The sequence below is a fragment of the Chiloscyllium plagiosum genome, unplaced genomic scaffold (assembly GCF_037043375.1).
Source record: "Chiloscyllium plagiosum isolate Xiang-an unplaced genomic scaffold, Cpla_swu_hap1 HiC_scaffold_42, whole genome shotgun sequence".
NCBI lineage: Eukaryota > Metazoa > Chordata > Chondrichthyes > Orectolobiformes > Hemiscylliidae > Chiloscyllium > Chiloscyllium plagiosum.
In genome coordinates, this window is record NW_028270180.1 from 33,167,573 (window position 1) to 33,180,294 (window position 12,722).

General features: G+C 44.1%; 2 protein-coding genes across 6 annotated transcripts in view; one reads left to right on the forward strand and one right to left on the reverse strand.

Annotated features, from left to right (window-relative positions):
* lrrc61 (leucine rich repeat containing 61) overlaps window positions 1-9,821 on the reverse strand; it is a 42,037-nt gene extending 32,216 nt beyond the window's left edge. For 4 of the 5 annotated variants that reach the window (XM_043680150.2, XM_043680149.2, XM_043680145.2 and 1 more), the window contains exon 1: window positions 9,663-9,821. In XM_043680150.2, the coding sequence (XP_043536085.1) occupies window positions 9,663-9,687 (25 nt within the window). In that variant the 5' untranslated portion in view covers window positions 9,688-9,821. The remainder of the gene's footprint in view (window positions 1-9,662) is intronic. The other variant, XM_043680147.2, reaches the window with a different exon arrangement.
* The window catches only part of cib2 (calcium and integrin binding family member 2), a 290,432-nt gene continuing 287,500 nt past the window's right edge, over window positions 9,791-12,722 (forward strand). Inside the window, exon 1 of the mRNA XM_087981963.1 lies at window positions 9,791-9,905. The gene's annotated coding sequence lies outside the window, so the exon portion shown is untranslated. The remainder of the gene's footprint in view (window positions 9,906-12,722) is intronic.

The window sequence follows — 12,722 nt, forward strand, 5'->3', positions numbered from 1 at the left end:
TCATAGGGATCAGAATGGCCTCGGGAGAGGCCCAGATGGAAAGAGTAGATACTGATGAAGAAAGAATATGCCTAACAATGACCTGCAGCGGGATGGGGTCAAACGGCCTTGTGAGGCCAGAATAAAGCATTTTGTCACAGACAATGCCGGATAAGGCAAGAGATAAACAGGAGTCGGAAGTGGAGGATGTAAACAGGGAGGAGCAATGTAAAACAAAAGAAACCAAATTATATAAATATTGTGTATGAATTGAATTTGGTGTGTTGGTGTGGGATATAAATGAATTAATGTTATTTCTGCAAGTATAAATTCTGATACAGAATAGGAGTGAGAAAATACATATTCAGCAAAAAGAAAGGATATGTTAGCATGAGACGTGAATACAGAACAATGGTGGATATATGGGCAAACAGGAAAGCATCTGTTTCCCCTACTCAAGACACAGGAACTAACCCTAATCAAAGAGGTCAAAGTGGGCTCTGGATGGAAATAGATGCTGATAGAAGAAAAGATATGCCTAATCAATAATCTATAATAGACTGACGTCAAACACCCTTATGGGAGTCAGAGATAAGAGTTTGTCACGGACAAGACAGGATAAACAGAAGTTGTGGGATAAGTCTTAAGGAAATGAGTGACGTAAGCGAAGCAGGGAACAGACAATGGAATAAGGAAAACATATGGTATAAATTGGACAGACAGACAGACAGGGAACAGATGATTCACAAGAGGAGGACGAAGGGACAGGGCCTGGGGATGTTGTTGTTCCTGACCCTCAATTCTCAGCAAAAGAAAGGGAAGCTACAATAGATATAGAGGAGGCCTCCGGAGAATCTAAATCAAAGTCTAAGGGGGGAAAACAAAAGAAAAAGGGGAAAAACGTAACGACTTATCCCCTTCGGGAGGTACCCATAGGGGACAAAGAGATTGGGTTTGTAAGTGCCCCCCTCACCAGTGGGGAGGTCAGAACATTTAAAAAGGAAATGAAGGTCCTGGTTGAGGATCCGGTGGGGTTGTCTGAACAAATTGATCAATTTTTGGGGCCCAGTCTGTATACCTGGGCTGAATTAATGTCTATTTTGAATATACTATTTACTGGGGAGGAGAGGGGACTTATACGAGGAGCTGCCATTAAAATATGGGACAGGGAACACCCGATTGGAGATGGGGATGCTGGACAGGGAGAGGTGAAGTTTCCCCTCAGAGACCCCCAGTGGGAAAACCAAAACCCGGAGCATAGAGAAGAAATGAAGGAATTGAAAGACCTGATTCTAAAAGGAATAAGGGAGGCAGTTCCGAAGTCACAGAATTTGATTAAAGCCTTTGAAATTAGACAGGAGAAAGATGAGACTCCCTCAGCTTTCTTGCAAAGATTAAGGGACTCAATGCGGAAATACTCTGGAATGAACCCTGAGGACCCAGTGGCACAGGGTCTTTTGAAAGTACATTTTGTGACAAAAGCATGGCCAGACATACAGAGAAAGATACAGAAGATAGAAGAATGGAGCAAAAAACCATTAGATGAATTGTTGAGAGAGGCACAGAAAGTGTTTGTAAAGAGGGAGGATGAGAGACAAAAACAGAAGGCGCAAATGATGGTAGCTACGGTTGATGAGGTAATTAAGAGGAGAATGGAACCAATAGTGAGCAACCGGAGCGGCAGGAGGCAGCATGTAGGACAGAGAGGAAGAGGGAGAGGAGAAGGGGGAACATTTGATAGAGGGTTTGAGCGACAGGGGCAGAGATGGAAGTCGCTACAGGCAGGATGCTATTATTGTGGAAAGATAGGGCATTTTAAGCGGGAGTGTCCTGATCTACAAAGGGAAGAAAAGGCAATTCCGCTTATGAATTATGATGAAGAATAGGGGTGTCAGGGGTTCCTGCCCTCGGGGGCCCACCAGGAACCCTTGATAAACTTGAAGGTGGGACCCTGTAGGGAAGAGGTAGTCTTCCTAGTAGATACGGGGGCAGCACGGTCATCGCTAAATTTTAAACCAAAGAAAGTAGAAATGTTAACACGGTCAATTACTGTTTCGGGGGTGAACGGGGAAGGATTTACTGTCCCACTATTTGAACCTATGACGATAGAAGGTCCTAAAGGTAGGGTTGGAAATGTGTTGCTGGAAAAGCGCAGCAGGTCAGGCAGCATCTAGGGAACAGGAGAATCGACGTTTCGGGCATTAGCCCTTCTTCAGGAATGGAAAGAGGTCAAGGTGAGGGTGATAGGTCAGACTGGGGTGGGGGCGGAGAGGTCAGGAAGAAGATTGCAGGTTAGGAAGGCGGTGCTGAATTTGATGGATTTGACTGAGACAGGCTGGGGGGAGGGGAAATGAGGAAACTGGTGAAATCCGAGTTCATCCCTTGTGGTTGGAGGGTTCCTAGCCGGAAGATGAGGCGTTTTTCCTCCAACCGTCGTTTCGCTGTGGTCTGACGATGGAGGAGTCCAAAGACCTGCATATCCTTGGTGGAGTGGGAGGGGGAATTGAAATGTTGAGCTACAGGGTGGTTGGGTTGGTTGGTCCGGGTGTCCCAGAGGTGTTCTCTGAAACGCTCCGCAAGTAGGCGGCCTGTCTCCCCAATATAGAGGAGGCCACATCGGGTGCAAAGGATGCAATAGATGATATGTGTGGAGGTACAGGTGAATCTGTGGCGGATATGGAAGTTTCCTTTGGGGCCTTGGAGGGAGGTGAGGGGGGAGGTGTGGGCGCAAGTCTTGCACCTCCTGCGGTTGCAGGGGAAGGTGCCGGGAGTGGAGGTTGAGTTGGAGGGGGGTGTGGATCTGACGAGGGAGTCACGGAGGGAGTGGTCTTTATGGAATGCTGATAGGGGAGGGGAGGGAAATATATCCTTGGTGGTGGGGTCCGTTTGGAGGTGGCGGAAATGGCGGCGGATGATGCGCTGTACATGGAGGTTAGTGGGGTGGTAGGTGAGGACCAGTGGGGTTCTGTCCTGGTGGCGGTTGGAGGGGCGGGGTTCAAGGGCGGAGGATCGGGAAGTGGAAGAGATGCGGTGGAGGGCATCGTCGACCACGTCGGGGGGGAAATTGCGGTCCTTGAAGAAGGAGGCCATCTGGGATGTGCGTTTTTGGAACTGGTCCTCCTGGGAGCAGATGCGGCGGAGTCGAAGGAATTGGGAGAATGGGATGGCGTTTTTACAGGGGGCAGGATGGGAGGAGGTGTAGTCCAGGTAGCTGTGGGAGTCGGTTGGTTTGTAGTAGATATCCGTGTTGATTCGGTCGCCTGAGATAGATTCCTGAAGAAGGGCTAATGCCCGAAACGTCGATTCTCCTGTTCCCTAGATGCTGCCTGACCTGCTGCGCTTTTCCAGCAACACATTTCTATCTCTGATCTCCAGCATCTGCAGACCTCACTTTCTCCCTAAAGGTAGGGTTACAGGGGAACTGCTGTATATCCCTGATATAGGAAGTAACTTACTGGGGAGAGACCGAATTATCCTTTTAGGACTGGAGATTGGAATTCAGGAAAAAGAATTAGTTGTACAACTGGCAATGTTGACAGAGGATGCAGAGAGAGAGATAAACCCTATAGTATGGGCTAGAGAAGGGAATCGTGGAAAACTACAGATCCCTCCCCTTTTAATAAATTTAAAACGGAAAGGGGACGTTGTCTGTGAACGACAATATCCTATTTCCATAGAAGGTAAACGGGGAATGCAGCCAGTAATTGAGGGACTGATTAGAGATGGACTGTTGGAACCATGTATGTCTCCTTATAATACCCCAATTCTACCACTGCGGAAATCTGATGGAACTTATCGATTGGTGCAGGATTTGAGAACATTAAATTGGATAGTACAGGTCAGGCACCCAGTGGTGCCAAACCCCTATACGTTATTAAGTAAGATCCCTCATGACCACAAATGGTTTAGTGTGATAGATTTAAAGGATGCCTTTTGGGCTTGTCCCTTGGTGGAGGAAAGTAGGAATTTGTTTGCCTTTGAATGGGAGGATCCCAAGACAGGGCAGAAACAGCAATACCGATGGACTGTGCTCCCCCAGGGGTTTACGGAATCCCCCAATTTATTTGGACAGAAGTTAGAACAAATATTGGAGAAATTTAGCAGCCCCAAGGGGACTACCCTGTTGCAGTATGTAGACGACCTCTTAGTATCAGGAATAAGAAGAGAAAGAGTAGTAGAAGCCACTAACAAATTATTGAATTTTCTGGGCCAGCAGGGCCTGCGAGTATCTAAAAACAAATTACAATATGTGGAGCAAGAAGTAAAATACTTGGGACATTTAGTGAGTGAGGGTAAGCGAAAGATAAGCCCGGAGCGGATAGAGGGAATAGTGGGGATGCCACTGCCCAGCACTAAACGAGAGTTACGCAAATTTTTGGGTCTAACGGGATATTGCAGATTGTGGATAGATTCCTATGCTCAGAAGACTAGGAAATTATATCTCAAACTAATAGAGGGGGAGCCAGAACATCTAAATTGGAATGATGAGGAAAAACAACTAGTCGAGAAACTCAAAAGAGATTTGATTTATGCCCCCGTGTTAGCCTTACCTTCCCTAGATAAACCCTTCCACCTCTTTGTCACCGTAGATAAGGGAGCGGCTTTGGGAGTATTAACTCAGAGGTAGGGAGGGATGAAACAACCAGTAGCATATCTTTCAAAGCTATTGGATCCAGTATCCCGAGGGTGGCCTGAGTGTGTGCAGGCTGTGGCTGCCACTGCACTGTTGGTGGAGGAAAGCAGAAAGCTTACATTTGGGGGAGCCCTAATAGTAAGCACTCCACATCAAGTGAGAACAATCCTAAACCAAAAAGCTGGGCGATGGTTGACAGACTCGCGGATTTTGAAATATGAGGCGATACTGATAGAAAAGGATGATTTAGTGTTGGTCACCGACAATTGTTTAAATCCAGCTGCTTTTCTTTGGAAAGGGGAAGGAGACTCTCCTCAGAATCCAGGGCACGACTGCCTTGACATTATTGAATACCAAACTAAGGTCCGTATGGACCTGAGAGATGTTCCACTTCATGCAGGGGCTAGACTTTTTATAGACGGGTCATCCCGGGTGATTGAAGGGAAAAGGCATAATGGGTATGCAGTCGTAGACGGGACAGAAGGTCGTGTGGTGGAGGCCAAATGGGTGGTCAGCTCAGACCTGCGAACTCTATGCATTGGAGAGAGCCCTTAGGACATTAGAAAATAAAGAGGGAACAGTATACACTGATTCTAAATATGCATTTGGTGTTGTGCACACGTTCGGAAAGATATGGCAGGAAAGAGGATTGATCAATAGCCGGGGGAAGGAATTAGTTCATGAAGAATTGATTAAACGGGTCTTGGAATCTTTATTACTCCCCCAAGAGATAGCCGTAGTGCACGTAAATGGTCATCAGAAAGGAAATGAACTAGAGGTTAGGGGAAATAGATTAGCTGATGAAGTGGCTAGGGAAGCCGCCCTGAACCCACAAGAAGTGGTGATTCATTCCCTAATACCTACTGTTCCAGGTCCTAGGGAAACTCCTATATTTACTGAAAAAGAAGAAAGAGAATTGAGGGATTTAGGGGCTACAAAGACAGCAGACGGGCATTGGAAGTTACCTGATGGAAGGGAAATGTTAAACAAAATGATGATGCGAGAGATTATGGCTATCCTACACCAAGGCAGTCACTGGGGAGTACAAGCAATGTGTGATTTAGTTCTTAGGGAATATGGATGTAAAGGAATATATACCATTGCTAAACAAATATGTGAGGGATGCATAATATGCAGAAAGGTAAATAAAAAAAGTTCTGAGAAAACAGGCCCAGGGAGGAAGAGACCCAGGATTGAGGCCCTTCCAGAGTATACAAGTAGATTATACTGAACTACCTAGAGTAGGAAGATTAAAATATATGTTGGTCATAGTAGATCATCTATCTGGTAGGGTTGAGGCATACCCCCTAGCTACCGCCACTGCAAATGGGGTGTCTAAAACAATATTAGAGCACATAATTCCCCGATATGGGTTAGTGAACCGTATAGATTCCGACCAAGGAACTCATTTTACCTCTAAAGTGTTACAGGGGGTAATGAAGGGATTGGGGATTTCCTGGGAATTCCATACTCCATGGCATCCTCCATCATCAGGAAGAGTCGAGAGAATGAACCAAACACTCAAACGACAGCTCTCTAAATTGATAATAGAAACCAGACTCCCTTGGACCAAATGTTTACCTATAGCTCTCTTGCGAGTACGAACAGCCCCGAGGAAAGATTTGGGACTATCCCCCTATGAAATTTTATTTGGATTACCTTATTTGGGAACGCAGGGAGAATTGCCAATTCCTGAAACTAAAGATTTGTTTTTAAAGAAGTATATACTGGGCTTGTCCTCCTCTTTATCTTTCCTCAGAAAACAGGGTCTATTGGCATAGACTCCGCCCCTTGAATTTGCTGTTCATCCCATCCGGCCAGGAGATTGGGTCTTAATAAAATCATGGACAGAGACTAAGCTACAGCCAGATTGGGAAGGGCCGTACCAGGCTCTTTTGACTACTGAAACGGCAATAAGGACGGCGGAAAAAGGCTGGACTCATTACACTCGGATCAAAGGGCCAGTGGACCCTCCAGTTGAGGAAGAAGTCTGGACAGCCGAATCAACGCAAGACCCGCTGAACTCAGACTAAAGAGACTTTGAGTAATTGACTATACAGTGGCGACGCGAGCGCGGGATTATTTCTGTAAGATTGTATATTAAGCCTTTTTGTGTTTTAGCATAGTGATTAGAATACTGGGAATGCTTAGAGTTATGATGCTAGTCCTCTTCGTATTAGGATTTTGTCAAATATCATTTTCATATGTATTATTAATGATTCCTGAGTCTGATAATCCACAAGTAATAGACACTGATGTATGTAGCTTAGTAAATTGTGGGAATGTAGCTAATCAGAGACAATACCGCAACTCAGAGATACATCTTAAGTCCTATGGGGATGGCCTCGGGGATGGTACCTGGTATAATGGTCTTGTCACAATACACCGGGCCCCCTTCCGACCAGCACGCGATTGTCCCAATAAAAAGTGTAACCCCATATATTTAACGATAAGGAAAACCACATGGCACGAAGCAGTTTTGGGAGGTGGCACTTATGAGATACAATTAAATGAAACATTTGGGATTGAAATGAAAGCAAATGGGGAGGAGTTTGTGGGCTGTTGTTTTCGAATTAGCGTAGGACAGGGAAAACGGGTAGAATTACTGGGTAATGAGATACAACCTTTCACCCCTCCCGATGATCCTAAAGTAGTAAAAATTATAGAGGTAAAGGATTTGAAACAGACCATCGAGATAGAGACTGGGTACGGGGATGCAAATGCCTGGGTTGAATGGGTAAAGTATACTGTAAAAAGTCTGAACAAAAGCAATTGCTATGCATGTGCCTACGGTAGGCCAGTGGCCCAGGTGGTTCCCTTTCCGCTCGGGTGGAAGCGAGACAGGAAGGGCATGAAATGTATGATAGCCCTGTATCAGGATGAGACTGCATGGAATGATAGGAATTGTACCTCCCTATCTCTGATGTTCCCTCCCTTGGAGGAGAAAGATGCAAAAGTTCCCCCCACATTTTCCGCCGCAGTTGGAAATCACACGTCATGTGTGCACAGGCGAGGTACAAGTCGGTCGAGAGGTTTGGGGGAGCTGAAATTATGTACAGAGATTAAGAATGTTACCGAAACGGAGAAGGGAGGGAACTACTCAGCATTAAAGGTTCCCCGAGCGGATCTGTGGTGGTACTGTGGAGGAAAAATATTGAGACCCACCCTACATCCGGATTGGAAAGGGATATGCGCAATTGTACAATTGGCAATTCCATTTACCTTGGCTTTTGAGAAGGAGAAGATAGTAAGAAAAGGGGAAGGGGTAAGAGATTACTGTTAGATACTTCTTTTGATGACAGGATTTATCTTGATTCGGTAGGAGTTCCTAGGGGAGTACCTGATGAATTCAAGGCTCGTAACCAGATTGCAGCAGGCTTTGAGTCAGCTCTCTTTTGGTGGGTAACAATTAATAAAAATGTAGATTGGATAAATTACATTTTCTATAATCAATAGCGATTTATAAATTATACAAGAGAGGCGGTTAAAGGAATATCAGAACAGCTTGATGCGACGAGTAGGATGGCATGGGAAAATAGAATAGCCCTTGATATGATTTTAGCAGAGAAAGGGGGTGTATGTGTGATATTAGGAGGAAGCTGTTGTACCTTTATTCCTAATAACACTGCGCCTGATGGTTCAATTACTCGGGCCTTACGGGGATTGACTACCTTAGCAGAGGAACTGGCTGAGAATTCAGGAGTAGACACATCTCTCACAGGGTGGCTTGAATCCTGGTTTGGAAAATGGAAGGGGGTGGTGGTTTCTATCCTTACTTCCCTGATAGTAGTAGTCGGGGTATTGGTGGCCATTGGCTGTTGTATCATACCCTGTATACGAGGGCTCACCCAGAGGCTGATTGAAACAGCCTTGATGAAACGAATGCCCCTGAGGGGAAATTTGACAGAGGAACTTTATCAACTAAATAATAAGGAGATGAGTGAGACTAAGATGGATGAAATCTCTGAAATGATGCTTGCGAATTTTGGGAACAATGTTTAAAAAAAAAGGAGACAAAAATGCAGAAGATAACAAATAGTAATGAAAAGAAAAAGGGGAAATTGTGGGATATAAATGAATTAATGTTATTTCTGCAAGTATAAATTCTGATACAGAATAGGAATGAGAAAATACATATTCAGCAAAAAGAAAGGATATGTTAGCATGAGACGTGAATACAGAACAATGGTGGATATATGGGCAAACAGGAAAGCATCTGTTTCCCCTACTCAAGACACAGGAACTAACCCTAATCAAAGAGGTCAAAGTGGCCTCTGGATGGAAATAGATGCTGATAGAAGAAAAGATATGCCTAATCAATAATCTATAATAGACTGACGTCAAACACCCTTATGGGAGTCAGAGATAAGAGTTTGTCATGGACAAGACAGGATAAACAGAAGTTGTGGGATAAGTCTTAAGGAAATGAGTGACGTAAGTGAAGCAGGGAACAGACAATGGAATAAGGAAAACATATGGTATAAATTGCGAGGGTTTTTTGGATATACTGTGCATTCTGTAATTACCTTACCTGGTAATTAGACAAAGCACCCACCTATAGGTGTATAAATAAAAAAGAAGCTGTTATTCAGATATTCGTCTCGGACTGAAATTATTAAAGTGAGTGAGCTTTTGTTTCTCACAGTTGGCCTCTGCCTTATAGGCACTGGCCATCACACCCACTTGCAAGTGTAAAAATAAAGGACACTACTGATTCAGATTTTGGTCTCAGAATGGAATTATTGAAGGGTGTGTGAGCTTTGTTCTCACACTAGTTTTGGGGACGGGCAGGGTCAGATGGAGAATTGGGTAAGGTAAGGTAACTTAACTGGAGGGGGTATGGAGCTTGATAGTTGTGGTGAAGTCAAGGTTCAGGTGGTCAGAGGGGTTCAAGAGTTAGGTGGCCAGAGGTAGTAGGTGACGAGAAGGGTCAAGTGGCCAGATTGAGAAAGGTCTAGCTTTAAAAAAACAGTGAAGAGGATTGAAGGGTTAGGTGGCCAGAGTGGGGAGGGTCAGGGACTGTTTAGGGCCCGTGTCCGGGGACACTCACTCCCCTCTCGGTCTTTCACCTCCATCCTCGCTTGGCCCGGGAGTCCGCTCCGTCACCGAGGGGGAACCGATCCCCGCCCGGGATTTCTGCCGCTAACCGACAGCAGCCGGTAAGGTCCTGTCGCAAAGTGAGAGCGCGAAGGACACTGCCGCCGAGAGATCACCAACCGTCACTCCTGGGCTAGAGGCCTCTACACAAACAGCAACAGGTTCCTCTTCCTCCGCCTCCGGTGGGCGTTTAAAGGTAATTATTAATTTCTAAAGAAACTTAGAGACGGGAAAAACAAAGGGCTGGTTTTATAATTAAAGACCAAAAGATCATGTGATTAACAAGTCTCCAGGAATAGGTCCAACCAAATTTGATAATCTTGCTGAGGTAACTTTTAATGTAATTTTGTAATTAATAACACCCTTAACATTCACATATTTTGACTATAACATATTAAAATGTAAACCCAAAGGATTACTGACCATTTAATATAAGAACAGGAGTAGGAGTACACCATTCGGCCTGTGAGAAACAAAGCTCACTCACTTCAATAATTTCAGTCTGAGACAAGATCTGAATCAGTAGTGTCATTTATTTCACACTTGCAAGTGGGTGTGATGTCCAGTGCCTATAAGGCAGAGGACATATACACACCAAATTCAATTCATACACAATATTTATATAATTTGGTTTCTTTTGTTTTACATTGCTCCTCCCCTGTTTACATCCTCCACTTCCCTAAGACTGGCCCCATTACTCCTGTCCATCTCTTGCCTTATTCGGCCTTGTCTGTGACAAAATGCTTATTTCTGACCTCACAAGGCCATTTGACCTCATCCCATCCTTTACTTACCATTATCTACTCCCTCCATCTGTGCTGCCCGTCACAGCATCTTATCACTAAGCCCTTTTAATTGGGGTTTGTTCCTGTGTTTCTGTAAAAGTGGGAAACAGATGTTTATACCTACTGTTTATACAGACATATCTAATTTAACTGCCTCTCTTCACAGCATTTTATCAATTCACCTGTAATATCTACCATTGTCTTGCAGTCCCGTTTCTTTCTTGCATATATTTTTAGCTAATACAAAAACAATTATATATTTCCTCCACATCGTTTCCATTCTTGTTGACTCAGCTCTTGGCTAAAACAATTACACACTGGTGTGAGTTCATTTACTTTGTAAAATGGAATTGCAGAAGTAACATTATTTTACCTATATCCCACAGGCCCATCAGCTCTCTGTGCTGTTTGATTGTTGTCGATCTCAGGATTCAATTCCACTTTCCTTCCTTTTCCCCAAACCTCCCAATTCCCAATTATTTGCATATCTCAGCCATGGTTGCTCAACAATGGAGCAACTATCCACAACCTTCTGGCCAAAAAATTCTAATGATTCACAGTCCTTTTGAATGAAGAAAATTGTCCTTACATCAGCCCTAAATGGCTGGACCCTGATCCTGAGACTGTGCCCCGTGTTTTAGACTTCTTTTGTTAATATCCTCTCTTACTGCTGACCATGCGTAAAATTATATCCAACTACTGGGATTTAGATTCCAGGTTCCCAGGGGCCCTGCAAGATATTGCAAAATGATTGCCCCACTACGAGTTAAGAGAAAGAACATCTTGGTATTATGGTTTCAGCCAGTAGGGCATCACAAATCCCTCTTTAAGTAATGAAGTACCTATACTTTTGAAAGCTGGTTATTGTGTACAAAACACAATTTGTGCACAGCAAGCATCCATAGCACTCTGATAATGACTTCCATTGCACATAACAAAAGGGCAACAAAGTGTTGTGATAGCTAGAAAGAATAAATTATCTTGAAAACTTCAGTTCACCCAAAAGAAGCAACAATTGTTTTTCTTTTTATGACTTAGTGTCTTGTGCATGAAACTTGATGAACTCCAAATTAACGTTAGGAATCCACGAGCATGATCAATCGCCATATTCATCCAGTTGGATCAAAATTTGGGTTCTTCCAGCAATTTCTTATAGATTTAATTTCCTGATTGGGAGTGCAAATTTCTAACATTACTCTCATCACATCGTAACTGCAGTAGAAAAGGCATTTTGTTCAAGAGGTGGGTGATATTTAGTCATGAATGAGTGCTGAATGTAAAAATGTCCCTTCATGGTAAAGAAAAGGAGGGGCCATTCAGTCTGTTGAACCTGTTCCACCATTCAGTTAAATAATTGCAAGTCTGTATTCTGAAGCCATTTAGACTTAGGGTCAGAGAGATGTACAGCTTGGAAACAGACCCTTCAGTTGAACCTGTCCATTCCGACCAGGTATCTTAAATAAATCTAGTTCCATTTGCCAGTGCTTGGCCTGTATCCCTCTGAACCTTTTGTATTTATTTACCCATCCAGATGCCTTTTAAATGCTGTAATTGTACCAGCGTCCACTACTTCTTCTGGCAGCTCTTTCCATACATGCACCACCATTTGTGTGAAAAAGTTGTCCATTAGGTCGCTTTTAAATCTTTTCCCCCTCACCCTAAACCTATGCCCTCTTGTTCTGGACTCCTTCACCCCAGGGAAAAGAACTTGTCTATTTATCCTATCCATGCCCACATGATTTTATAAACCTCCAAAACGTCATCCCTCAGCCTCCGACACTCTAGAGAAACCAGCCCCAACCTGTTCCACCTCTCCCTATAGCTCAAACCCTCCAACCCTGGCACATCCTTGTAAATCTTTTCTGAATCCTTTCAAGTTTCACAACATCTTCCTATAGCAGGGAGACCAATACTGCACACAATATTCCAAAAATGGCCTAATCAGCAGCAACATGACTTCCCAACTCCTATACTCAATGCTCTGACCAATAAATGAAGCATACCAAACTCCTCCTTCACTATCTGCAACTCCAGCTTCAAGGAACTATGAGCCTGCACTCCAAGATCTCTTTGTTCAGTGACATTCCCTGGGACCTTACCATTAAGTGTATAAGTCATGGTCTGATTTGCCTTTCCAAAATGCAGCACCTCACATATCTAAATTAAACTTCATCTGCCACTTCTTGGCTCACTTGCCCATCTGATCAAGATCCTGTTGTATTCTGAGG